This window comes from Eupeodes corollae, chromosome 3 (genome assembly GCF_945859685.1).
Source record: "Eupeodes corollae chromosome 3, idEupCoro1.1, whole genome shotgun sequence".
In the NCBI taxonomy this organism is placed as follows: Eukaryota; Metazoa; Arthropoda; class Insecta; order Diptera; family Syrphidae; genus Eupeodes; species Eupeodes corollae.
The window spans coordinates 72,757,624-72,784,705 of record NC_079149.1 but is presented as its reverse complement, the minus strand read 5'-3'; the positions used below and the strand labels follow the sequence as shown (position 1 = coordinate 72,784,705).

Here is a 27,082-nt window from a genome sequence, read left to right as displayed (position 1 = left end):
CGGGTACTGCCTCTTGCGAGGAATTGACAAATCCTTCAAGAGTAATTCTTGACATGAAAAAGTGCTTTCTCAAACTAGCCGTTCGGATTCGGCCTAAAATTGTAGGTCAATTCCATTCCTGACAACAGTACTCGCACACAGGAATGGTTGAGAGTTGTAAGTCACTAGGCCCTGGTTCACAACGGACTGTCGCGCCACCCCATTTGATTTGAATATGTAATAAGGTATGATGCTTGAGTCCGCACTTGTAGCATCGATTTGTGCTGCTGCACACTAAAGCATGATGATCATAGCCGAAGCAGTTAGAGCACGACACGACATCTGTACGAGTTTTAACATCCAAATTTAAAAACTTCCTGCAATGATGTGTGCTATGAGGCATTTTACAAATGCGACAGTTGAAATTTGTATTTTTATTTCCCGGCTGGGTAATTGAACGTTTTTTCAAAAACAATTGGTTGGTGGAAGGTTTCTTTGATTTTCATTCATGTCTAGGATATTTTCTAGAGAGTTAAATCGACCTTCTATAAATGCTAGAAAGGTTTTCCAGTCAGGCAAACTTTTTGTTGCACCTAGCTTGTTTTCCCAATCTTTTTGGGTTTGGTATGGTAATTTTTGAAATACTATAAAAATTAAAATAGCATCCCACATATCTACCGCAATTCCTAAGTTGGCAAGAGCATGTACACATTCGACACTTTTATCGTGAAGCGATTTTAAAGAGTCTGCAGATTCGATATTTTGTTTTTTTTGTTCCAACAAATTTTTGATTTGCGTGTTTACAAGTTTTCGTTTATTTTGAAACCTATCAGTAATGATCTGCCAAGCAGAGCTTTTCGTTTCTATGGGTAGATGTTGTATCAGACGAGCAGCATCACCCGTTAAAGATGTTTTTAAATACTGTAATTTTTGAATATCAGAAAGTTCTTCATTTTTATTTATTAAATTATCGAAAAGATTGAAAAATTCTATCCAATCTTCAAATTTACCCGAAAAAGGCTCTATTTTGATGCGTGATAAGCGCACATCTGAATTATATGATTTTGTGTTATTTAAATTGCTATTAGTATAATTCAATGCACTTGTATCTAAAGAGATTGTTGCTTTCTCTGCCAATAGCTTATCTCTATCATCGTGTAGTGTATAGTACCGATATATTTGTAATATATGTATTTAATTTTTAAAAAAAATTTCATCAGCAAAATATGCTTCTTTAGAAGTATATCGGACGTACTATTTACTATAACCGCGTGGTCTTTCTTGGCTCGTGAAAAAATGTCCTCAACTTCTTTCATACACGCGTTCACGTACCCCTTTGATTTTCGCGACGCGATTTCTTTTAAATAGTTTTCGTAACCACTGGACAATTCAGATAAAGTTAAACTTTGTCCTTCTATTAATTTTGTTAATTTAGACATATGTTTTTTAATATGAAAGATTCTGATTGTAAGTTAATAAATATGATTTTCGATTTAAGTTCAAAATTTTTGATTTAAATTTTATTTAAAATAAATTTAATATTAACACATGAGAATTATATTAAGTTCTTAAATATGTGTTATAATATGTAAATTGTATGGTATTGGAGAAACAGTTTACCTTAATGCCATATACTTAATAGTTTTTGTTAATGATAGCAGTAAGCAGTTCTCGGATGAAGATACAGCTAGTACGGTGCTCCTTAGCTGTCCCTTGGTTTACGGTCTGATGAATTAGCAGTAAGTAATTCTCGGGTGAAGATACAGCTAGTAGGTACGGTGCTCCTTAACTGTCCCTTGGTTTACGGTCATAAATCGATGCTATCCTGGTTCTTTTTGATCTTATTCGCAATTTTATTGCAAACTTCCACTCACGTTGATTAAATTTACTTTTAAGTTATAAGTTCTTAATTATTTTGACTTGAACAGTTAAAACTTTAAACTTTAAAATTTAAACTTCTTAAACAAATGTTCTTAGGTGCTTTTTAATTATTCGAAGGCTCGAAGGACCATGTTTCGCGGCAGAGGTATAACAAACTAAATAATATTATTTTATTTTAAGTTTTAATAAAATACGGATTTTAGTTACACGTTATAAAAATGACTTCTTTATTTTGAATTGCAAGGAAGAATGAAAATATTACAAGTGTATGAAAACTTTACACCTCGATATTGAAAGTTATATGAAAGTCAGCTGTGATATATAAATAATTACATAAGTATTTTAAAGGTTATTGACATTTCATAAATTTCTTGCAGACTGGAATAATATTAAATTTAGCATATACAATTACATGTTTAACTTCTTTTTGCAGTGTGAAGCAAATACATATTTAATTTAATATACATATAAAACATAGTAATGATGAAAGTATGACAATTAAATTTTAATGAAAAGAAAAGAGATCATTATATAATTAGCTTTGCAGTCTGCACAGATAGTCTGTAAATCTAGTCTGCATATTTAGTTTGCACATTTTTAGTCTGCACATTTGACAGTTTATTACATTTCGGCTTGTTTCTTTCACGCGTTAATTATTAGTGATTTTAAATTTAGATTAAATTGTTTTGTTTTTAATTTAGTTTATATTAATCGAAATATCTAACATGGAAGAGCAAGGCAAAAATTCGCTTGACTGGTTGTTGAGATTGTTAAACCTTGTGTTTTAATTTCTTAAAAGGCATCTCAGCATCTCAGTCCAACGAATGGTTTTCCCGCCTTCATCAAATGTCAAATGTCCAGATAAAAGTTATTAAATTCTTTGAATTAAATAAATCTATGTATAATTTTGAGATAAAAATTAAACAAAAGTGATTTTAAGACATAAATAACAAGATATAATAACAAAAAAATATGTTGGGAAGCAACAGTAGGGTATGCTGATGATTTGGTTTTAATGGTATCGGAAAAGTTCATCACACTGATTAGCGAAATCACGGAGATGTCTCTCAAGAAATTTAGCAGCTTGGCCATGAGCTGGAGTAGGTGTTAATCTATATCACAAACTAAGCTGGAAGGTAAACATTAAAGAACAGGTTAAGAAAGCTTGCATTGCCTTTTATGAGTGTACAAAAAAGCGGGCATTCAATCAAAGATGATTGAAAGTACACAGCTGTAGTACGACATATTTTGTCAAATGAATCGATTGTGTGGTGGCCTATTTAACAATAAAACATCGAGAAAATCTTCTTTACTGGTCCAACGATGAAGGAATTTTATTTTTCAATACATATGTAGATCTAAGGGATTTATGGTATCAAAACGGCGCTTTCCAGTGCTAATTAAGTCGTGTATGCTAACTTAACACAGGACTGCCTGTGAATGTAATGAACGCAGGAAGATTCGGCTGTTTAATGTGAGCCAATACAGTGTTGTAAACACTGCCGCTTAAACAGCCAACAATTCTCCATCTGGAAAAGTTCAACGTTGAACCACGCCGGACAACCATAAACGAGTATCGGCTATATGAGGGCCATGTAGCAAATTACCTTCACTCTGATGGGATCAAGCTGATTGCTGTAAAATAGCTGTTTCGTGAGACAGGGAATCCAAGGTTTTCCAGTGAATAGTACATTGCTTAGCAATTATATTGTTACATAATAAAAGTACTCCATTATCTCCCTTAGTGAGTACACCATAAATCTAAGCTTTCACCACACTCGTTTTTGTCTAGCAAAAACAAGTGTGCTTATACGAGTACTTAGTCTTTTAAATCTCTCCAACTTCATCTTCTGCAAAGATAAAGCTGGAGATCATGATTGGTCGTCTTGCCTAGCAACTAAATGACGCTTAGGGATTAAGTGAAGCTTTCAAGTCCAGTTCTTTTGTTAAGCTATATTCAGCTTCGTTTAGAGTGGTCACCCAAAAACATATTATAATAGTCAGTCTGTCTATTTCTGTATTCCGTCCTGTTAACACGTTGTTAATAATTAAAATTAAATGTAATAGACAACTAATGTTACAAATAAAGTATTGTTAAGAAAAAAGTGTGTTTTCCTGTGTTTAAATAAAACACATATAATTGGCGCAGTCGGAAAAAAAAAAAAAAGTTCGGTGCAAGGAATAACTATAAAAAAAAATCCATCCAAAAAAATAATAAATCACGTGCACATATTATTAAAGTTACGCTGTGGAAATCTTTTTGAAAATCCCTTAAACATAAACTATAATCCAAATAGTAAGTTCTGAAAAAAAATTTAAGTAGAATAAAATTATACAAAAGCGTAAACATAAAACAATAAAAAAAAATACAAGTGAAGAACAGGAAAAACTGTACTTAACAAAAATTCCAGCACCCAACTAAATAAAACGCTTCTACCGCATAAGAAACATAAAAACAAGTCTGTTATCATCTTTAAAAAAAAAAATCAAAATCAAAATCAATACGAACAAAAAAAGACAAAAAAAAAACAATTATAAAACATAAAAAAAATATAAATAAAAAGTAAAACAATTCGAAGTGAATCATCTGTAACCGCCTTAATTGGAAGCGGCTCACAAGGAAGGAAAGTCGAATAATTGCAGTTGAAAAATTTACGAGTGAGTACCTTTACGTAGTCCCAACTTTAATTTTGGAAACCTTAACGATGGCAATCATAGATCCTGTGGATAAATTTAAGTTAACTTTAGAATTAATTACTAAGATTCCTGAATTTGATGGTAACAATAAAAATTTATTATATTTCCTGGACAGGGTAGATTCTCTTATGTCAACAATAGAATCATTTGAAGATTCTGCAAAGAACCTTCTCTTAGGATACATAAAGGACAAAGTAGTAGGAAAGGCCAAGTGTCAACTACAAAGACATGGTAGACAAAATAATTGGTCTGAAATTAAAGCAATTTTGAAAAATAATTTTGGTGAGAGGTTGTCTGTGGAAAAATTATTAGATAGTATTCGAACAACAAGAGTTTCAACAAACATTGAAGATTATTATCATAGGATAAATAATTTGCTTAGTAGAATTAATGGTGTTTATTTTCTTGAAAACAATAACAGTGATATAAGTGCGATTATTGAATCAAATAACAGGATTGCTCTTCAAGCATTTAAAAATAATTTACCTGAACCAACAAAGTCTATTATACTAAGTCGGAATCCTAAGTCCTTGACCGATGCTTTCAAAATCATTGTTGAAATCAATCATCAACGGTTAGGATCTAATACTCATTTTGGTGAAATAGGTAGGTCTCAATATAATTCAAATCAGAACTACAGGTCCTATGGTCAAAACAGGCAGGTTAATAATTTTACCGATCGGGGTTCGTCAAGTCATAATAATTCTTTTTCTGATTCAAGAGCATCACGTCAATACAATAACAATAATCAGGGCGGGCAGTCACGTCCATATAACAACTATAATAACAGAGGCCAATCACGACAAAATAACAGCTCCAATTACAGTGGGCAATCACGCCAAAGTTACAATAACCATAACAATAACATCTATCAATCACGACAAAACAATAGCCATACGACTAGTGGTCAATCGCGAAACTCTAATAGGAATAGACAGCCCAACAGCACGGAATCTATGGACATTACGCTAAACGAAGACATGCAAAATAATAATGACCATTCTGACAACCGTCAAAATTTTTCAGGTGGTCAAAGAAACAACTACCCTATCTAGTATTTCAAAATAACATTAAACCTTTAAGGTTTATAATCGATTGCGGTGCAGAGTACAGCATTATAAATAAAAACTTATGTGATCCAAAGTGGGAAATTCCTTCTAATATACATACTCTCAAAGTACTTAACCGCAATGTTCAAACAAATAAAGAATACCGTATCCCTCTCTTCAAAGAATTTAATGAATCGAAAAAATTCGTTAATTTTATTGAATACCCGTTCCATGATTACTTTAATGGTTTGATAGGTAATAACATCCTCATTGATCTGAACCCGGTGATTGATTATAAAAATCGTGTTATTAAAACTGAGTCTGCAAGAATCCCAATATTTTTTAATGAAGAAGAAGAAGTTTATGCTAACAACTGTTTTGAAGACAATTCATTTAATGTCTTCTGTAGCGAAGCTTTCGATTCAGATATAAACGATAAAATTTTGGCAAAAAATTTAAGTTCAAATGATGCTTCTAGCCTTAAATCTTTGCTCCGCTCTTTTAAATCAATTTTTTATAAGGAAGGTGACGACCTTACGTTTACTAACGAAATCAGGCACCAAATAAAAACAAAAAACGAAATTCCGATTTATAGCAAACTCTATCGCTATCCAGAAATTCACATAGAGGAAGTCGATCGGCAAATAAATGAGATGCTTAGACAGAGGATAATTGTACCCAGCCATAGTCCCTACAATTCGCCAATTTGGGTCGTTCCTAAGAAGGACGATTACGATGGAAAGAAACAATGGCGAATTGTAATCGATTATAGGAAGCTTAATGAGCAAACAATCGATGATGGTTTTCCTATGATTGGTTCAGACGAAATTTTTGACAAGCTAGGCAAATGCAATTATTTTTCTGTCATAGACCTCGTAAAAGGCTTCCATCAAATTGAAGTTGACCCGCGCGATAGAGCTAAGACAGCTTTTTCGACAAAAAGGGGTCACTATGAATTCTTAAGGATGCCTTTTGGTCTCAAAAACGCTCCCAAGACGTTCCAACGTTTGATGAACCACATCCTCAAAGATTTCATAAATTTAATTTGTGTTGTTTATCTGGATGACATCTTGATTTTTTCTACAAGTTTTCAAGAGCATCTGCAAGCTCTCAGAAAAATACTTCAAGTCTTGAAGGATTACAACTTGAAAGTTCAAATTAACAAATGCCGTTTTGCGGAGTTGTCGATATCTTATTTAGGACATGTTGTTACTAGTGACGGTATCAAACCGGACCCCAACAAAGTTAAATCCATTGTAGAAATGCAAATACCAAACAACATCAAAGGCATTAAGCAATTTTTGGGAATTACTGGGTACTACCGGAAATTCATAAAAGATTATGCAAAGGTAGCCCACCCAATGATAAAATATCTTAAAAAAACTGAAAAATTGAATATATCCGATCCAAAGTACATTAAAGCATTTCAAAATTTAAAAACGTTGCTCATTTCCGATCCTATTCTTAAAAGTCCAGACTTCAATAAACCATTTGTCCTTACCACTGACGCGTCCAATTATGCTCTTGGAGCAGTGTTGAGTCAAAATGGCCATCCCATCTGTTATGCTTCACGCACACTTAATAGACATGAGCTCCATTACTCGACAATCGAGAAAGAGCTCCTTGCAGTTGTATGGTCAGTGAAGTACTTTAGGACATATTTATATGGAAGGAAGTTTACGGTGAAAACGGACCATAAACCACTTGTATGGTTGAGTGGGATTAAAGTGCCAAACATGAAGCTACAGCGTTGGAAAATTATGCTAAATGAGTACGACTTCAATATCGAGTACCTAAAAGGGAAAGAAAATTGTGTAGCGGACGGACTTAGCAGGTTTATCGATCAAATTCAAAATTGTCATTCTGAACCTAACGAAGAACTTGCTTTAGAAAACAATTTCGAAAATGAAAACGTAAAACAAATTTCAGATCTTGACGAAGAAGTCTATTTTGCCGAAATTTTTAATAATGAATTAAACTCTAATGATCAGCAATGTGGAAATAACGAAGATGTTATTATAACAGGTTCAACCGTACAAGAAAATAATGTTGATGCTATATCAACTGTTGCAACCATACATAGTGCAATAGAAGACGAGTCACTGCACATTTTTATGACCGAAAAACCAATTAACTTGTTTAAAAATCAATTATATTTGTCTTATGGCACAAAAGAGAAAATAACAATGAAAATTATACACAAAAAGATACAAAATTACATTCAAATTGAAAAAAATAAGAGTAATATACTTGAGATAATGAAACGTTTCTTAATTAGCAAAGGATTAATCTGCGTTTATTGCGAAGATTTAACACTTTTCCTTGAATTTCAAAATTTATACGTAAAATATTTTTCATCAAATACAAACCTTAAGATCCTTAGATCAACATCAAGACTTAAAGACATTACAGACAAAAACGAAATGCTAACAATAATTAAAAATGAACACCATAGTAAAAATCACAGAGGGATAAATGAGATTTTCTGCGAGTTAAAAAAAGTATATTTCTATCCGAAACTTCAAATAGAAATTCAAAAATTTATCAACAACTGTGATATTTGTAATGTGGCCAAGCATGATCGACGTCCAATGCAAATACCATTACAGGTGTCAGAAAGTCCTCATCATATTAATGACATTCTTCATGTCGATATCTGGTTTCCAGAGCGAGGTAAAATGTACTTTACTACCATAGATAAATTTTCAAAATACGCTACGATTCATCCCTTAGAAGACAGGAATTGGATAGCCATCTTAAACGCAATAAAACAGAGGATTCAGTTTTTAGGCAAACCCAACAAAATTGTCTCGGATGGTGAAACATGTATCTTGCATTCGGCTGTAGAGCAATTTTTAAAGGAAAATGATATAACTTTCCACAAGACCACGGCATCAATCAAAACCGGTAATGCCGACATTGAGAGATTGCACGGAACACTGAACGAGCATCTCCGAATACTTGCTGCCAGCAAGGACAGTTCTGATTTAAATGAAAAAATATTCAAGATTTTAAACATCTACAATAACACCATACATACGACTACAAAACTCAAACCAATTGATTTTATTTCTAAGAACATCAGTAAGGAAGAGATCGAAGGGTTAGTAAATGTTTACAAAAAAAAAAAGGAAATAGCAATAGGTAAAAGAAATAAACACATACCACTTAATCACAAATCCGAACAATGTCCAGAGTTGGTTCAAAACAGAACTATTGTAAAATGTAAACCAAAATATAAAAAATTAACTAACTTTACAGCTGCAGGAAACTATGTGACAGATACTTCAACAAAACGAAATACAAAATACTATAAAAAACAACTTAAACGTAGATACAAATATCAAAACATATAACTCTAAAATTCACCAATTCGCTTTCGCCGTAGTTAGATTTCGCATTTGCACTTGATGCATTTTTTTTTTTTTTTTTTTTTTTTCTTCGTTTTCAGAGAGATATACACTACACACATATATATGTAGGTAGGTGTAAAACACTTTGAAATTCAACAATGTTCGCGATAAAATTTCATTTACTTTTTTCAAAACCTTAAGAATACTATGTACATATATTCAATAAATTGCGATAATTATATTTTGCATTCAGGCACCAATTTGTTTTCACTTAAATAAACGCATAGATAAAATATTAAAACTTTAAATTTCAACAATTCACATTTATATTACCTTACACTATAACTCATTATTTTTTTTTTCCATCTCCGTACGATATTCATAATATTTCTTTTTGTTCTATCAAAATATAGTTTTATTTTCCTTGTTTTGTTGTTTTCTTGTACTTTGAGACCCTCATTTATAATAATTTCGATATTTAATAATAAATTTTCCACCAGACATCAGACAATACACCGTTGAACTTTGTTTTAAATACACAAATACGGTAAAATAAGGGGGAACGAAACGGAAAGAAAAAAAGTTGGTTGCCATTTTCTTTCGTTGACATTTTGATCAAAGCGTTCAAATCCATTACGCGATAATGAGTGTGTTCCCTAGATGAACTCGTTAGTTTCGTGTATCGAGGTGGGGCAGTGTTCAGCGTTTTAACTTTCATGGTTCAATAAAGATTTTCAGTAGTTATGGTTTTGCGATACTAGTTAATTATACCTAAGTTAAGCTAAGTTAAGTTAGTGAAAAAGAACATATTACCCTGGCCAGGAAGGTAATAATATTAGTATTATAAGATTTATTATGTTATTGTTATCTTAATATGTTAAATGTATTAAATCATACAAATTACAGAGTGTAAACAACGGGACCGGACAATATAGAAAAAAAACATTTGATAGTAGGTATTTAACCTTTATTACTCGTTACTTATAAAATAAAAGTAAAAAACTATAATTATTGATGCAAATAAGAATTGAGTTGATTTTTTTTTGTTAAATGATAACTAATTATATAAGTTATATACATACATTTTGTATACAAGAAATTTTGTGTTTTTAATTTAAAATAAACTTATTAATTTATATTTGTATAATTGTAAAAGTAACGACTTTGATTATAAAAATTAATTTTATGATAACAAAGAACTCAAAAATTAAATTATTGAATAAAAAAACTTTTTGTAAATAATGTTTTTGGGGACCAAAAACAATTAAGTGGGGGAGGTGTTACATAATAAAAGTACTCCATTATCTCCCTTAGTGAGTACACCATAAATCTAAGCTTTCACCACACTCGTTTTTGTCTAGCAAAAACAAGTGTGCTTATACGAGTACTTAGTCTTTTAAATCTCTCCAACTTCATCTTCTGCAAAGATAAAGCTGGAGATCATGATTGGTCGTCTTGCCTAGCAACTAAATGACGCTTAAGCCTAGTACATACTTCCTCGTGAAGTGAACGTTCGCCAGTGTAGAAAGTGAACTTTTGCCATTGCTCACTGGTACACACTTGTGAGTACACGTTGTGAACATTTGACTTCAGCTTCACCAACAGTTCCCGTACATTTTGCACGTGAATTGTCCGTGAACGAAAACTCTCCACTTTGTTCTCCACTCAGCTTCACGAGCAAGTTCACGGGTGAACCAAAAACTGAAATTTGTATGGGTTCACGAGATGGTTCACAAGTATGTACTAGGCTTTAGGGATTAAGTGAAGCTTTCAAGTCCAGTTCTTTTGTTAAGCTATATTCAGCTTCGTTTAGAGTGGTCACCCAAAAACATATTATAATAGTCAGTCTGTCTATTTCTGTATTCCGTCCTGTTAACACGTTGTTAATAATTAAAATTAAATGTAATAGACAACTAATGTTACAAATAAAGTATTGTTAAGAAAAAAGTGTGTTTTCCTGTGTTTAAATAAAACACATATAATTATATGAACCAATATTTCCTTCATTTATTAAAATCAATAAAAACAATCAAATTTATTAAAAGCGATACAAATATGTCATAAACTACGAGAACTTACAAACATAAATATTAAACATGAAGCAAAGAGGAAGTAGGAAGTAACATTCTTCGCAATACAAAAGGTGTTAAATTAATTACAGCTCTCGCCTTCTCATAAGATGGAATATTTGAATTTCAAAAAATCTTCGGTAAAGCTTATAAAATATATAAATACTTGGTTAAGTAAAAAGAATCAACATTGAAATCAACATCGATTTAACTCAAGAATAACATGGGCAATTTGAATCGAAAAACTTATTTTATAAACAAAGATAAGTCCATTAACAACTGATTCCAGTATCATACAAAATATAACAATACTTCATTTTTTAAAACTGATATAATAATCCATTTCTAGTACACCAGTTAACAGCAGACAATACCAATCTGAATCTTTCTGGCATCTTAATAAGATCTTAGACAGTTAAACATCTTGAGATCTTCTGCATATAAAAGATACATTGAAAATAAAATACAATTTGGCAAATCATAATCATTATCATCATATTCCAATGAAGGAGATTACAGTGAAATCCAAGTAACTAAAGTTTAAAAAAAAAGCATTGTGTTGGATGCGCTCAAAAGCCTTTTTAAAATCGGTATGAATAACGTCGACTTTCAATCAATTAAAAGACCGTAATTTATAACTATTGATAAATTGGTTCATGTCGATTATGAAGCTACGCTGTTGCTGGGAAATGTGATTTCGAATTAAACTATAGTTTAGCAATATGTCTTTATAATTTCCACAGTTGCATTAGATCCAGATATGTGCAGAGGAATACTCAGTCAATGTTTCTTATTAACTTAAAATTGTAGCAAGGGCATACTGAAAATATAAAATAGTGAGGCTGCAAAATTATGGTGAAATTGTATCTGTTGTCTAGAGACAATAAAGCTGGCATCACATCATCTGTAGATAATCAAAGCCTATCACTGAAAATACTTCTTTATAAGATAGACTACATGTTATACCAATCTATTTTTTTTAGTATTCAAAAATGACCAAAAACATTTAAAATTACTCTTAATTTTCGTCTCCAGTGACCATATTCAATCAAAGCAGAAGAATTAGACTTAATCTCAAGTGATTGGTGATGTATACTATAATCTTTTTACTTAAAATTTGTTGGATCTTACCGAACTTCAAGACTTTTATCCATAAAAACAAGATCTAAAAAATATAATATTTATGAAATCCAATAAAATACGAAAATAAAATTTTTATTTCCCAAAAAGTATGAATATCGAAACCAAATCCTAAATCGGAAAAAAATTGACAAATAGTTTGTGTGTAAGATGTCAGAATTTCGAGTCAGAACCATCTACGGGGTTGTACAAACATTTCAAAAAACACGTAAGAACTAAGTTCCATTCAACTGAGATCTTAAATACCTAGAACTCTAAAAAGATTTTAAACCGAGCTCTATACAGACATGATTAGATGTGAAGAACTGCTCGAGTTCTAAATATTAAAAAAAAAACGAATTTTTAATTTATTTTAGAACTTTGTCAAGAGCTTAATACGTATTCAATTTACATATTCATTATTACTTTACGTTTCTCATTTATAAAATTTTGATCATTGGGAGTCACAAATTTTAACAAAAAAAAACTAAGAATTGTATTATTTGATTTGCATATAATTTTGTTAACTGCGTTTGTGGCGTACATTTACATACCTACATTTATATATATTGAACATTACAAAGAAACTTTAAGTAAATATTAATGTAATGGTATTCAACAAAATAAGAAAACATTTATTTGATTTCTTTAAGCTTTACATAAAACATGCATAGATGAACATGTGTGTATTTTTTGTATTCTTATTTTTGTTATTTAATACAAAATAGGAACGTATTTTACGTTTACAAGTTGGACCATTCCTGGAACATACATACTCGTACCTATTCCTCGAAGTTTTCTTAGAAGAAAATTTTTGCATGTAAATAAAGTATCTATTCATGCGATATTATGCTCTCCCTGTTGCTTTTCAATGAATGTATTGATTAAGTGCTCGGGGAATTGGAAACATCTCAACAGGTTTTAGCTTTTAAGCCTTTTAGAATTCAAAATAAGGAGCAAAGGATGGATGAAATAAAGATGATATCGATGACAAGAACAACAAAGGGCTTCAATGCCAACAAATGGTTCATTCAATGGTTACGATTTTATATAAGTAATAAAGATGCTCACTCTCACTATTCTATATGCAGACATTTCTTTATTCAATTTTAAAATGTGGTTGCTTAAAAATGTTTATGTCTTTCATGGCTTGATACTATGTCATATTCCCACCTGAAGTTATTCTTTATTTTATTTCAGGGTGACTTCAGTTGATCGTAGAGACCCAAGGCCTAGTTACTTTACACTCAATTATTCTTGTAAGTGAGTCATTTCAGGAATTAAGGGGACCTACAATTTTCACGCCCAATCCGAACGTCTAATTTTTGAATGCACTTTTCATGAAAAGAATTACTTTTGGATGATTTATCAATTCGTCGCAAGAGGCAGTATGCGTGAAAAAAAAAATCGTAGGACCGCTAGCATGACAGTCCTACGCACTAACCATCGCGCCACGGGTATTACACAAATTATTTCCTTCATTAATTTAAAGTAATTTTATTTTTAAATAGAAATATTTTTCTTAAGCTAATGTGTTCTTTTTTGTTTAAAATTATTTGTTTGTGCAACTGCTCACTTCAGAGTTATTAGAAATTATGAAAAATGGTCTTTTTTGTTTTTTATTTGTAATTTTTTTTGTTACAACTTTAAGTCTACAAGTTAACCTATTCGCATTACATTTAAATTGCCGCCCAAATTGAGGATTCTTCAAGTCATGTCAAATGCCATAATTGCCGAGCAAGCGGGACCAAGTCCCTTGTTAGTGACGAAGGTTGAGCTTTAGCTCATCTTCAATTCAATAAAAAACAAAAGGTCAGCAGGCGTCGATGGTATATCCAATGTTGTACTAAGACATTTACCGATGGAAGCAATTGTCATTTACACCACACTCTTCAATAATGCACTGAATAATGCATATTATCCAGTGCATTGGAAGACCGCTGTGGTTCATCCTCTCTCGAAAAAGGGAAAGGACAACTCCAACAAGTAAACTCTTCGGTCGAAAAGTCTTCTTCCGAGGATCAGCAAAGTTTTCGAAAAGATCATTAATAGGGCTCTATCTAAGTGGGCTGCGGACAACAAAATTATTCCGGATAAACAGTTCGGGTTCAACGCGGGTCATGACACAATTCATGCTGCTTCTAAACTAGTTTCTGATATCCAAAGGAATAAATCAAAACAACAATGCACAGGTGCTATTCTGGTTGGTTTGGAAAAGGCCTTTGTAACCGTATGGTTAGTGGTTCTTTACCTAAATTGGCATTAGCAAGCCATTGTTGTATATATTTTTTTTTTTGGTATGCTTAACGGTAGTAGTCAAAAGTGGCAATGTAACTTCTACCACAACATTCTCAATTAAAAATGGTCTTCAACAGGGAGCGGTGAATTCGCCGATTCTCTTCAGCATTTACACCAGCAATCTGATAGGTAGTCTTACAAAGGCAATTGCGTACGCCGGCGATCTAATTGCGTACAGAACGGCCCGAAAGGTTGAGGTTATTAGAATTCTCTTGCAGCGTGATTTCGACAAGATTCAGCGATATTGCGACGACTGGAAACTGAAAATAAATGTCCAGAAGTCGAAACAATTCTGTTCCGGAATCCCTTAGCTAGAGCCTCGAGGGATACGTGCAAGACTTGGCGCAAGATTAAATTACTTTTCCAACGAGGTCCTATACAACGAGGCTCGAATCAACAGAATTGACAATTTCGTGATAAAACTCGTTCGAGGTCACATTGCAAGAGCTATGTCTTCAACCAACGATTTAATTTTCGGGGCGTTCTATGCGAACGACGAGTATTTTGAAAGTGCACGCTTGAGCGGCTTCATTCCACCAGAGGCATTCCTCTTTTAAGACTAATGCGGTCTGATACAGGATAGATTGGCAGTTCCGTTAATCTACCACGTCAGATGAAGAACCGTGGATAGGCGACTCCCATACAATCGGGACGTCATGGCTCAAGGTGGAGCAGAGCTCCTTCGGTTCAGTAGGGCTGTGTCCGAACGCTACCGAACTGATAGGGTGAAGCAGGAGAACCAGTATTGGTGGCTTCAATTGGCACTTGATCGTGGGTAGTCGGGATGTGGTTGTAAGCCTTGGCCTTCTTATATACTTGTTTTATAGTTTTAGGGTTTAGTTTTAAGTAGAATAGGCATGGTGGTACAAAAAGAAATACAAAACAGAAAAAAAAATTAAAAAATACATTAAAGAAAAACATTGAATACAAAACAAAAATTTTAAAAAAAGACAACAAAATATAAAAAACAAAAATGTTAGATATTTAGATTTGCTGCTGTGGTTGTTTTAATTTTAAGTAGTTTGTAGGTAGAATAGGTGGTTTAAATTAGCTTTAAGTCTTATATTAAGGACCTTATTTTAAGTAGATTTTAAGTAAATATAAAACAGGATCTTGATATTAGTTTTTTTTTCAAAATTTTCTAATAAATACAAAATAAATAAAATTCAAATTAAAGTAAAAAAGATCTAAGGGCCGAAAGGCATTAGTATTAAGAATTATTGTTTAACTTAGAGTGTCTGTATGGGACCATTAAGTTAGCTGTTAGTTATGGATAATTAGGCTAGTTTTATGAATTTTTGTCTACCTTTAAGATAGGTTTAAGATTATAAGATTGAAAGATTTAATTAATAAAAATGAATCAAAAAAAAATTCATCAAGTCATATCATTCAACAGAAAGTATCGCACCATGCATTCAGCATACAAATAGTCAGCTTTGGCAGTCGGAAGCAGTTCAATTTCATGTACTTCATGCACCCGCGTGATTTTACTATCGGTATGATTTAATAATGTAATTATTTCAAGATAAATATTTTGTAGGTCAGTTTTTAGCCAATACCCATCACGAACACATCAGTTCCTAAATAAAGCCATATTGAGATTAAGTTAAAAGAATTGTTTCATTTATCACTTTTTTTCTTTAAAAACATCTCCAGGCAAACTAAGTAAATAAATTACATACTCAGTTGTAGGCAAAAATTATAGTTTATGTTAAAGTTAAAACACCAATAACTGAAAAAGTGCGAATTTTTTCACGGTTTTGCACTACTGGACTATTAATTAGGCCAACATAATAAACAAGTAACTAAAATAAACAAAAACTGACGGATGCATGATAATAGTTTCTGTGGACTAAAAACAAAATTATACAAAATTTGCATAGTTGAGTGCAATTGTATCGAACACTTGCGGTGTTCTTTATAACATTTCAGTATTAACTTAATGCTGCTTCGGTTTAAAAAGAATAATTAAAATGCAAGAATAATGGTTGGGACTAATAATGGGATATCCCTCCACAACAGCAGCTTGTCGACGCACGGCTTATGCTCGTCGGATCGGGGCCCTCCCCCTTGCTATACAAAACATTATTTAAATACAACAAATAAGATATCGTTCCACTAATAAAAACTTACATAAAATAATAATAATCGCTGTTGAAAATCGCAATTATCCATACATCAAACACACTGTAGTGGCAGCACCAATAATTCCGTGCAGTTCCTTAAAGACTCAAAACCAAAATCTTTACCATACCTTTTTATCTCAATTCGTCTAAACAGTTTCCAGTCAAGAGTACGATAACTCAAGCGACAATATATTATAACGGATTTTTCAAGAACAGTTAAAAAACAAGCATTTTATACTGTGGGAGGGGGGTCTATCTCCTAGCGTTTAGGAGATAGGGGCAATTTAAAAAAAAATTTTTAAATGGAAAAAAATAGTTACAAAATAACGGTAACACTTATACAAACACAAATATTATACATTTTTTTAAAGTCAACATTCTGTTCTATTAGTTTTCAAATCAAGTCAAAAATATGAGTAGTTTTTGAAAAAAATAATTTTAAACTCAAAATTGAGTTAAAAAAAAGTTAAAAAAAGTTTTAAAGTGTAATTTTTCAATACTTCAAGATTATATGCTATTGTTTTTATTTGTGAAAAACAATAGTAGATAATCTTAAAGTTTTGAAAAATGATTCTTTAAATCTTTTTTTAAACTTTTTTGCACAAATTTTGAGTTTAAAACATTTTTTTTTTAAACTATGCATAGTTTTGACTTGATTTAAAAGCAAACTAATAGAAAAAAGTGTTGGTTTTAAAAAAATATATAAAACTCAATTGTAAGTATTACCAATATTTTGTAATTATTTTGTTTCCATTTAAGGTTCATATTTTTTTAAATTGCTCCTACCGCCTTAACGGGGGGAGATAGACCCCTCCCTCCCTCAGTAAAAAATGCTTGTTTTCAACTGTTCTATACAAATAGGTCATCAAACTTTGTCGCCTGAGTTGTCGTACTAACCCCAGATTCCATCTTCCCGTTTATGTTTTAATCTACTATAACTTAATTTTTATATAAAAACGTATTTAATATACATTCGGTAGTACCCGTGGCATGATGGTTAGTGCGTTGGACTGTTAGTTTAGGGTTTAGTTTTAAGTAGAATAGGCATGGTGGCACAAAATACAAACAAAAAAAATAAAAAAATTATATTATATATATGTATGTATATAGGTATATTGGTATATAAAAAAAAACATAAAATAAGGAAAAAAAGGAAAGGAAAATATGAAAAATAAAAAAATGTTAAGTAGGTTATAGGTAGTTAAAATTAGTTTTAAGTCTTATATTATGGACTGTTGAGCTAAGAAACAGAACGCCACCCACCAACTAGTCTTCAATTTGATTGTTTTTATAAAGTTATATAATTGTAAATGTCAAATTCAAATTCTGCTTATCATGTTTCATTTTTATTGTTATACCATTATGCCTATTTTGTGACAATAATGTCAAGAAAATAAATCATTCTTCTTTATAACGTTGGAACGAAAAGATCGTCTTTTATTTTAATTTATCGGCGAAACATTTGGTCCTTCGAGCCGGATTAAACTAATACGACATATATACATATCATCAAAGTTGATTGTGATAAATATACAGATAGTAAATCTTAAAGACTGTGATAAATAAAGTAAAATAATAATACTGTGATATAATCAAAACAAAATACTGTGATAAAAAATACAAATTGTGAGTGTACGTCGAGCGTCATCGAGCATACTGTCCAGTGAAGTACCCATACGTTGTCTTGTCCTGCGGAGCATCCAGTCAGTGTCCTGTCCAGCGGAGTTCCCAATCAGTGTCCTGTCCAGCGAAGTACCCAGTCAGCATCTCAGCCTGCAATTAATCAACACAATTAATTTATAAATTCATGTGAGTAATTATATCAAATTACACAAAGTGCAATAAACGTAACAAAGAAAATCTATATTTTTTGGAGAATTTAACCACCAAATGTGATATTGGATTGCCGTTGCTTCATAACTGTTGTCCGTTATAACTGTTGCTGCATTACCGTTGTCACCGTTATTGCCGTTGTCACCGTTTTAACTATTGCCATCATTATCACCGTTCATCATTACTGTGCAGAAACTGTGGAGAATTTGTCGAAATCATCGTGTGGAATTTTCATCATTTATCCTGCTTTTTAAAGTGAGTGCAATAATTTTTATATTTATCATATCATATATTGAGTGTTATATATACATACATACATATATTACAATGAGTGAATCAGCCTCAATGAAATTATTTAAGAAAACTTGTGCTCAAGTCAAAAAGAGTTTCACGAGTTATAAAAATTTGGGTGCTGAAAGAAAATCCAAGAGTTATTTGCATGTTCGATTGAGTGTTTTAGATGATAACTATAAGAAAATTAGTAGTCTTTTCGATGACATTCAGAAATCAGATGAAAGCGAAGATGTAGCGGATAAGTGTGAAGAATTATATGATTTCATTGTCGAAATGTGTCTCTGTTATAAATCAGACATTCTAAACGATTTAGAAGAATTGGTGAAGTTAGATGGTGGTCAATCTGGTGAAGCCACTAGAAAGGTAGAAAGGAATGATGAATCTCATTTTAATAGTACTATGAAAACACCACATGTACATGAGATTAAGCTTCCTCGTATAACTCCTCCAACCTTTTATGGAGATTACAATACTTGGCGTCCTTTCCATGACCTTTTTGTGTCATTGATACACAACAATTCTTCTTTATCGAATATCGAGAAATTGACATATTTAAAATCATGTTTAAAGGGTAATGCTGCATCATTATTAGACTATTTAGAGGTTAATAATGATAATTATGATGAGGCTTGGGAAATTTTGACAACACGCTACGACCACAAAAGAATTTTAGTCAACTCACAGTTAAAATCATTTTTTGAGCAGCCAATAATTAAGGTTGAAACGTCAGATTCCATCAAGTGTCTGTTAGATAAATCGAAAGAAGTGCTTCATGCTTTGAAGAACTTAGGTGTGCCAGTAGAAAGTTGGGATGTTTTCGTGATTTTCACATTGCTACAAAAACTACCTATAAAAACACAACAGTTATGGGAAGAAAAGCTTGGATTAACAAAGGAGCTACCTTCTTTCCATGAATTTTCAGTTTTTTTGGAAACTCGTTTTCGTTCTTTAGAAGTTGTTTGCCAATCAGGGTTGAAGTCATTAGATTCCACTAGTAAGGAACCATCTAAATTCAAACCAAGAGTATTTCACTTGAATTCTACAAGGAAGGATACTCGTAGTTGTGCAGTATGTCATCGCGGTCAGCATACACTTCGCTCTTGTTACTCATTTTTAGATTTGGATGTACCTGAAAGAATGAAGATAGTTAAACAAATAGGAGTTTGTGAAAATTGTTTGGCTTACAACCATAAAACATTCAAATGTCCGAGTGAGAAACGATGTTATCACTGCAGACAGAAACATCACTCACTTTTACACGATTCTCATTCTACTCAGCAGTCATTTAACAATCAACCTTCATTTTCTCAAGATTCACAGTTCAACAATTCACAGCCGTCTAATTCGCACAATTCACAACCACATCGTAGAAATCCAATACCAGATTCAAATCAAAATAGCTATCCAGTATCAACACAAATCAATCCAAACGCTCCAGCATTTCATCCAGGTAGTGATCAAGCTTCATCAACGAACACCACTCGCAGTTATCACCTCTCAAATCAAGCGAATTCTTTCGTTCTACTTGCCATAGCAGTAGTTCAGATTCAGTCATTGAACGGAGAGTTTGTGAATTTGAGAGCGCTGATAGATCCAGGTTCAGAAGCAACATTCATCACCGAAGCAGCAGCACAACAACTTAATTTAAGAAAATGTCGTACCCTTGTCGAAGTCTCTGGATTTGGAAATAACAAAACAGGTTCTTGTCAAAGCTTTGTCAACATAAAATTAAAATCGATACATACCTCATTTGAGATAGGTGCTAGGGCGTTCGTTTTTAAAACTTTAACTGGTTTACTTCCCAATAAAGAGTTTCTTCCACATCAATGGACCCATATTCAGGGTTTGAGTTTAGCCGATCCCTCATTTCACAAACCTGCTAACGTTGACTTGCTATTAGGTAGTGATGTTTTTAGTGAAATAGTTCTGCCGGAGATAGTCAGGGGAACAGAAGCAGTTGCTCCAATTGCTCAAAACACTCAACTTGGATGGATCGTCTTTGGTAAGGTACCTGTCGAAACATTTCGGATACACTTGCAGTTTGTCGACATCGATTCACAACTTCGCAAATTTTGGGAAATTAAAGAAACACCGTTCGATGAACCTGAAGCTGCGGAAGACGCTGCTTGTGAGAAGCATTTTCAGATGAACACCTGCCGTTTACCAGATGGAAGATTTGAAGTTGCCTTACCATTCAAGGACGGTGATAGACCTGCACTTGGAAACAGTCAGCAAGGAGCCTTCAGAAGATTTCTTCAACTCGAACGAAGACTCAACAACAATCCAGAGTTACACAAACAATATGCAGCTTGCATTTCCGAGTACCTTCAACTAAATCACATGGAAGAAGTAGATGTCAGCCAAGGAATTCTTAATTCACCATTCTATTATGTCGTGCCTCATCATGCTGTATTTATGGAGTCCAGTACCACAACGAAGTTGCGAGTAGTTTTTGATGCTACCTTCAAAACTTCTGACGGAACGTCCTTGAACGAACATCTTTTGGTTGGACCTAAGACACAATTAAACATTATGGACATCATTTTAAAATGGAGAACTTTTAAGATTACCTTGACAGCGGACATTGAAAAAATGTACCGGCAAATTCAAATGAGAGACCAAGACACGCTTTATCAGCTAATTTATTGGAGAAGTGACAACCAGAGTCCTTTGAAGCTGTATCGTTTAAAAACAGTAACTTTTGGAACCGCATCTGCTCCTTACTTGGCAACACGTACTTTGAATAAGCTCGCTGATGATGAAAGGCAAAATTATCCATTAGCAGCTGATATGATAAGACAAGACATGTACGTTGATGATTTAGTAAGCGGAGCAGACTCAATTTACAAAGCTCAACAGAAAGTGACCGAAATCAACCAACTCTTATTATCAGCTGGCTTCCATCTTCGGAAATGGGCCAGTAATTTTGAAGAAGCTCTTGTGAACATCGCTCATCAAGACCGTGCAGTTGATTTCATGCTACCCTTTGAGTCAGCAGAACACATCAAGACTCTTGGAATCAAATGGCTTCCTTACAGTGACTCCTTTTCTTTTCAGTGGACCAAATCCGAATCAGTAGAAGTCACCAAACGAGAAGTTCTTTCAACTATTGCCAAACTTTTCGATCCCCTTGGATGGATTTCACCATGTGTGATTTTGGCAAAAATCATTATGCAAAAGTTATGGGTGAAGGGTTTGGCATGGGATGCACCTGTTCCGCCAGAACTGCAGCGAGAATGGTTATCTCTACAAACACAACTACCAGTTCTTCAAGATATCAAAATTCAACGTTGGATGCAAACTGAAAAGAATAATTTAAAAGTAGAATTACATGGATTCAGCGATGCTTCAATGAAGGCTTATGGAGCTGTAGTTTATTTACGGACCTTGGACAAAAATAATAAAATTCACACCAACCTTGTTATGTCGAAAACTAGAGTTGCACCACTCAATACTATATCGCTTCCTCGACTTGAATTATGTGGTGCTGTGATGTTAGCTCGACTTTTAAACTATGTTCAAAAGGTCTTAAAATTAAATGATGTCAAAACGTTTGCGTGGACGGATTCTATGATAACTTTATGTTGGATTGCTGCACCGCCATCAAAATGGAAAACATTTGTTAGTAACAGAGTTGCCGAAATACAGAGATTAACAAATGTCAACATCTGGAATCATGTTCCTACAAAACAGAACCCAGCAGATTTTGCGTCCAGAGGAGTTTCACCATTGGAACTTAAAGACAACTGTCTTTGGTGGCGAGGACCAGACTACCTTCAATCCGATTGGAAGTTTTCGAGCCCAAGTTCAACATCATCGTTTGAAACAGAAGAAGAAATGCGTCCAGAAAAAATCCACCTGCATTGCGTCGTTGAAACTGAAAATGAAGTACAAAAATTAATTAACAAAATTTCAGATTTTAAACAACTCGTACGAACCATTGCTTACTGCCGGAGGATTGCATTCTTTTTTGTTAAAAAATTATCACAAGACCAGTTAAAAAGCCCAATTTCAACAACCGACATTAGAAATGCAACCTTTAATTGCATTAGAGTAGTACAGAGACAGCACTTTTCAGAAGTATTCAAGGATTTGACAAAGCATCCAACATCAGGTAAACATTTTGGATCATTAAATCCCTTTATTGACAGTCATGGAATACTACGAGTAGGAGGACGTTTACAAAATTCAAATTTACAATACGAACAGAAACATCCAATTATTTTAAAATCTAGCAATCTCTTCACAGAACTTTTGATTAGGGAGGCGCATGAAAACACTTTCCATGGTGGAATACAACAAACGATCGCATATATAAGGACAAAATATTGGATTTTCAACCTAAAAACTAGTGTTAAAAAATATATTCACCACTGTACTATCTGTTTTCGTTTTGGAGCGAAACCGTTACAGCAATTAATGGGAAATCTTCCAGCTCCCCGAGTAAGAATCTCGCGACCATTTACCCACATCGGGGTAGACTATGCTGGACCGATAGATGTCAAATCTTGGAAAGGCCGTGGAGGAAAAACGTTCAAAGGATATTTCTCCATATTTGTATGTTTAGCAACCAAGGCAATACACCTTGAAGCTGTCACCGATATGACAACTCAAACTTTTTTGGCAGCCTTTCGAAGATTTACAGCACGTCGAGGTATTTGCACAGAAATCTACAGTGACTGTGGAAAAAACTTCGTAGGAGCGAATTCCGAACTTCAAAAAATGCTGAAGGCCGCAAATTTCGACTGGAAGCAAGTCCAATTAGCAACAACCAACATCGGAACAAAGTGGAATTTTATTCCTCCCGCTTCCCCGCACTTTGGAGGTCTATGGGAAGCAGGAGTGAAATCTGTTAAATTTCACTTAAAGCGGATCGTTAGGAACGAGACCCTTACATTTGAGGAACTCAGCACACTTCTAACTCAAATAGAAGCATGTTTAAATTCGAGGCCTCTATGTCCTTTATCCGACAACTTTGAAGACTTCGCCATTTTAACACCAGCACACTTTCTAATTGGAACATCAAGTTTTCTTGTACCAGAAGCAGATATAAACGACGAAAAAATTACTCATCTAAATAGATGGAATAAAATGCAAGCAGCCGTCAACTCATTCTGGAAGCAGTGGAGCGGAGAGTACTTATCTCGAATGCAACGTCGACCAAAATGGTTACACCAACAGCCACAACCTCAAGTTGGAGATTTAGTATTGCTAAAAGATGAACGCCTGCCACCATCGCAATGGGCTCTTGCACGTATTACCTCACTAGTACAAGGAGCTGATAAGCTTACACGTGTCGTAACTATAAAAACAAAATCAGGTGAATTCAAAAGACCAATAACTAAAATATGCCTTCTACCCTGTAACAAATCTTTCGACGAAAACTCAATTATTTAACCATGAGAAATTATATTACTGAATCAATAACAAAACAATCTCTCATTTAGAACCAAAACATGCACTCACTAAAACACTCAAAATCGAAATACACACTCAGTCAAAATCGAAATACACACTCAGTCAAAATCGAAATACACACTCAGTCAATCAATCGAATACAAACACTCAGTCAATCAATCGAATACAAACACTCAGTCAACCAATAAATATGAATCAGTCAATCAGAATATAACAGTCATATTTCAGATTATCACAGTCATGCAATTCTAATGTTGTCACAGAAAATCAAAATATTCAACATTAGACATTCAATTGCACAATTCAAAAAATGTTACTCACAAAAAATCAGCATTAAACGTATTGAGATATTGCATTTTTAAACAATTTAAATCTATCACCCACAATTACACAGTATCATACTCATTTATCACAGCAGAAAACATAAGTATCACACGTACTAAAAAACACCTAAACATGTTAATTAACATTGTTATATTATCATTAATGTCATCAAGAACATTCTTCATTTAATAACAAATAAATAATCACATATAAATTCATCACATTTAAAATCACATTCAACTCTAATTCAAATATAAATCAACAAAACAATCATCTATAACTAAGATTAAGCAATAATTAAAACATTAAATATTAAAACGATGTCAACCAAATCAACAAAAAAAAAACAACATTTTTTTTTTTTCTAAAAAAAATTCTAAAACACCCCACTGTTATCGTCGATTAACTTAATTAATACAAAAAATTAATAATAATACAGTCCACTAATAATATCATAATAATAAAAAAAAATATTTTTTTTCGAAACCAATAAGGGACCTTTAGTCTGCAACGAATGGAATTTTACTCAATGGAGATACGAAATACACACGAACATGTACTTTCCTTATGGGCAACACACGCACTCGTATATTTCTTATGAGAAACACACAAACCTGTGCATTTCTTATGGGAAACACACAAACCTGTGTATTTCTTATGGAAGAGTAAAATGCAACTAATTACGCTATTATACTAAACTTACCTACAATATTAACACAAAATTTAAAAAAAAAACTTACCCTTATTTAGCAGCACACACCACAGATAAATATTTAACAATTTATTTATTATTTATAACAAAATAACACAATTTAATATCACTGATAAACAAACTTGAACACAATTTACAAATTTACAAACAACAAAGACCGAAGCGAAAATCAAGGTGCACGGACTAGAATGAGACAACTATAGTCACATTGGAAATTTAATATCTGACGTTCAGCCAGATCTGTTTGTTTGAACTTTTCTGTTTATGTCTCCGTACCTAATCTAGTGCTATATGTTTTATTTTTTTTGAATCGTATTAATCATTTAATTTTATCGTTTCATGATGTCTCAAGACGAAGATGGAGTTGAGAACTATGTTCACGCCGGGGAGGAATGTTGAGCTAAGAAACAGAACGCCACCCACCAACTAGTCTTCAATTTGATTGTTTTTATAAAGTTATATAATTGTAAATGTCAAATTCAAATTCTGCTTATCATGTTTCATTTTTATTGTTATACCATTATGCCTATTTTGTGACAATAATGTCAAGAAAATAAATCATTCTTCTTTATAACGTTGGAACGAAAAGATCGTCTTTTATTTTAATTTATCGGCGAAACATGGACCTTCTTTTAAGTAGTTTTTAAGTAAAAATAAAAAAACAAACATTGAAATTAGTTCTTTTTTAAATTTTCTAATAAATAAAAAAATAAATAATACAATAATACAAAAATTAATACAATTGAATTTAAAAAAAGTGCGTTTTACTGTCATGCCAGAGATTTTTGGTTCGATACCTGCCTATGCCATCTAATAGTTTTTTTCACGGCTACTGCCTTTCGCGAGGAATCGACAAATTATCCAAAAGTAATTCTTCTTGTCATGAAAAGTGCTTTCTCAAGTTAGCCGTTCGGATTTGGATTAAAACTGTAGCTCAACTTTATGCCTGACAACAGAACTCGCTCACAGTAATCTTTGAGAGTTGTAAGTCATTGGGCCCTAGTTATCAACGGACTGTTGCGCCAACAGATTTATTTATTTATTTTTTAATATTTATTCGAGTCAGATTAAACATGTATATTTATTCTTTTTCATCATGTAGAGCGGATGGACATCAACGCTCCAGCCCGGAAGGTCTTCGAATCCAATCCCGAGGGACGGCGCAGTAGAGGAAGACCGCGACTCAGGTGGCGCACCCAGGTGGGAGAGGACCTCAACCAACTTGGCGTGCGAAACTGGAGACAGCTAGCTAGGGACCGAGCTGGCTGGAGACGCTTGTTGGTTGAGGCCCAGGTCCGCCCCGGACTGTAGCGCCACCTTAAGTAAGTAAGTAAGTATTTATTCTTTTTGAATCGGTATAAATTTGTTCTTACGAGTAAAACTAACCTTTCCTAAATTCAGTTTCATAAAGAGCAAAATAAAAATGGATGTTTGTTGGAAATTAAGAAAGTGGCATTTTGAAAATAAACTTAATCTTAATTTTATATTGAGTTTATATAAGAGTTCGCCCTTATATGTCAATCTAATAATGCAGAAATTATTGCGGCAGATATGACGTCGTGCACGATTAAAATAAGACAAATTTAGATTGACTTACCATAAAAATGAAAAGATTGGTGGGACTGTGGAAAATTAACATTACCCATGTATATGTAAAGAGCATATATGTATGTACTTAAAAACGTTGTTTAAAAATGATTATCAACAAATGTATGCATGTATATATGTATGTATAAAGTATATGCATATGTATACCTATACATAAATCACATTGATGATTGAGATAGTACATCCAACGATGTTCGCATAAAGCGTATACCGATGTTTTGTTTATAACTACTTGCTTACTATTGTTTTTCTTTCGATTTAATGAGTTTAGTTTATGCTAACGTATAACAAAAATTATTTCCACTGGACTTGCTTTTAACGT

The 27,082-nt window shown here is 33.0% G+C and overlaps 1 protein-coding gene and 1 long non-coding RNA gene across 8 annotated transcripts; one reads left to right on the top strand and one right to left on the bottom strand.

The window, feature by feature from the left end:
• Positions 1-18,162: 18,162 nt before the first annotated feature.
• Positions 18,163-20,024, bottom strand: LOC129949940 (uncharacterized). 5 transcript variants are annotated; one of them, XR_008782073.1, is made up of 6 exons: positions 19,887-20,024; positions 19,600-19,827; positions 19,381-19,545; positions 18,718-18,816; positions 18,405-18,647; positions 18,163-18,344 (listed from the first exon to the last, which is right to left on the bottom strand). It is a non-coding gene; the product is annotated as an uncharacterized LOC129949940 (long non-coding RNA). The 5 variants fall into 5 exon arrangements; XR_008782071.1 differs by having other exon boundaries at positions 18,405-18,650; positions 19,884-20,015; XR_008782069.1 differs by having other exon boundaries at positions 19,884-20,015.
• Positions 18,244-26,469, top strand: LOC129949939 (uncharacterized). 3 transcript variants are annotated; one of them, XR_008782067.1, is made up of 4 exons: positions 18,244-18,380; positions 18,448-18,659; positions 25,505-26,136; positions 26,255-26,469. XR_008782067.1 is itself a non-coding variant. In XM_056061687.1 (2 exons), the coding sequence occupies exons 1-2, from the start codon at positions 18,732-18,734 to the stop codon at positions 25,549-25,551; spliced, it is 5,334 nt and encodes a 1,777-aa protein (XP_055917662.1). In that variant the 5' UTR covers positions 18,703-18,731; the 3' UTR covers positions 25,552-25,740. The 3 variants fall into 3 exon arrangements, 1 of the variants encoding a protein (XP_055917662.1); XR_008782068.1 differs by lacking the exon at positions 18,448-18,659 and having other exon boundaries at positions 18,260-18,380; XM_056061687.1 differs by lacking the exons at positions 18,244-18,380; positions 18,448-18,659; positions 26,255-26,469 and adding an exon at positions 18,703-24,018 and having other exon boundaries at positions 25,505-25,740.
• The last annotated feature ends 613 nt before the right edge of the window (positions 26,470-27,082 follow it).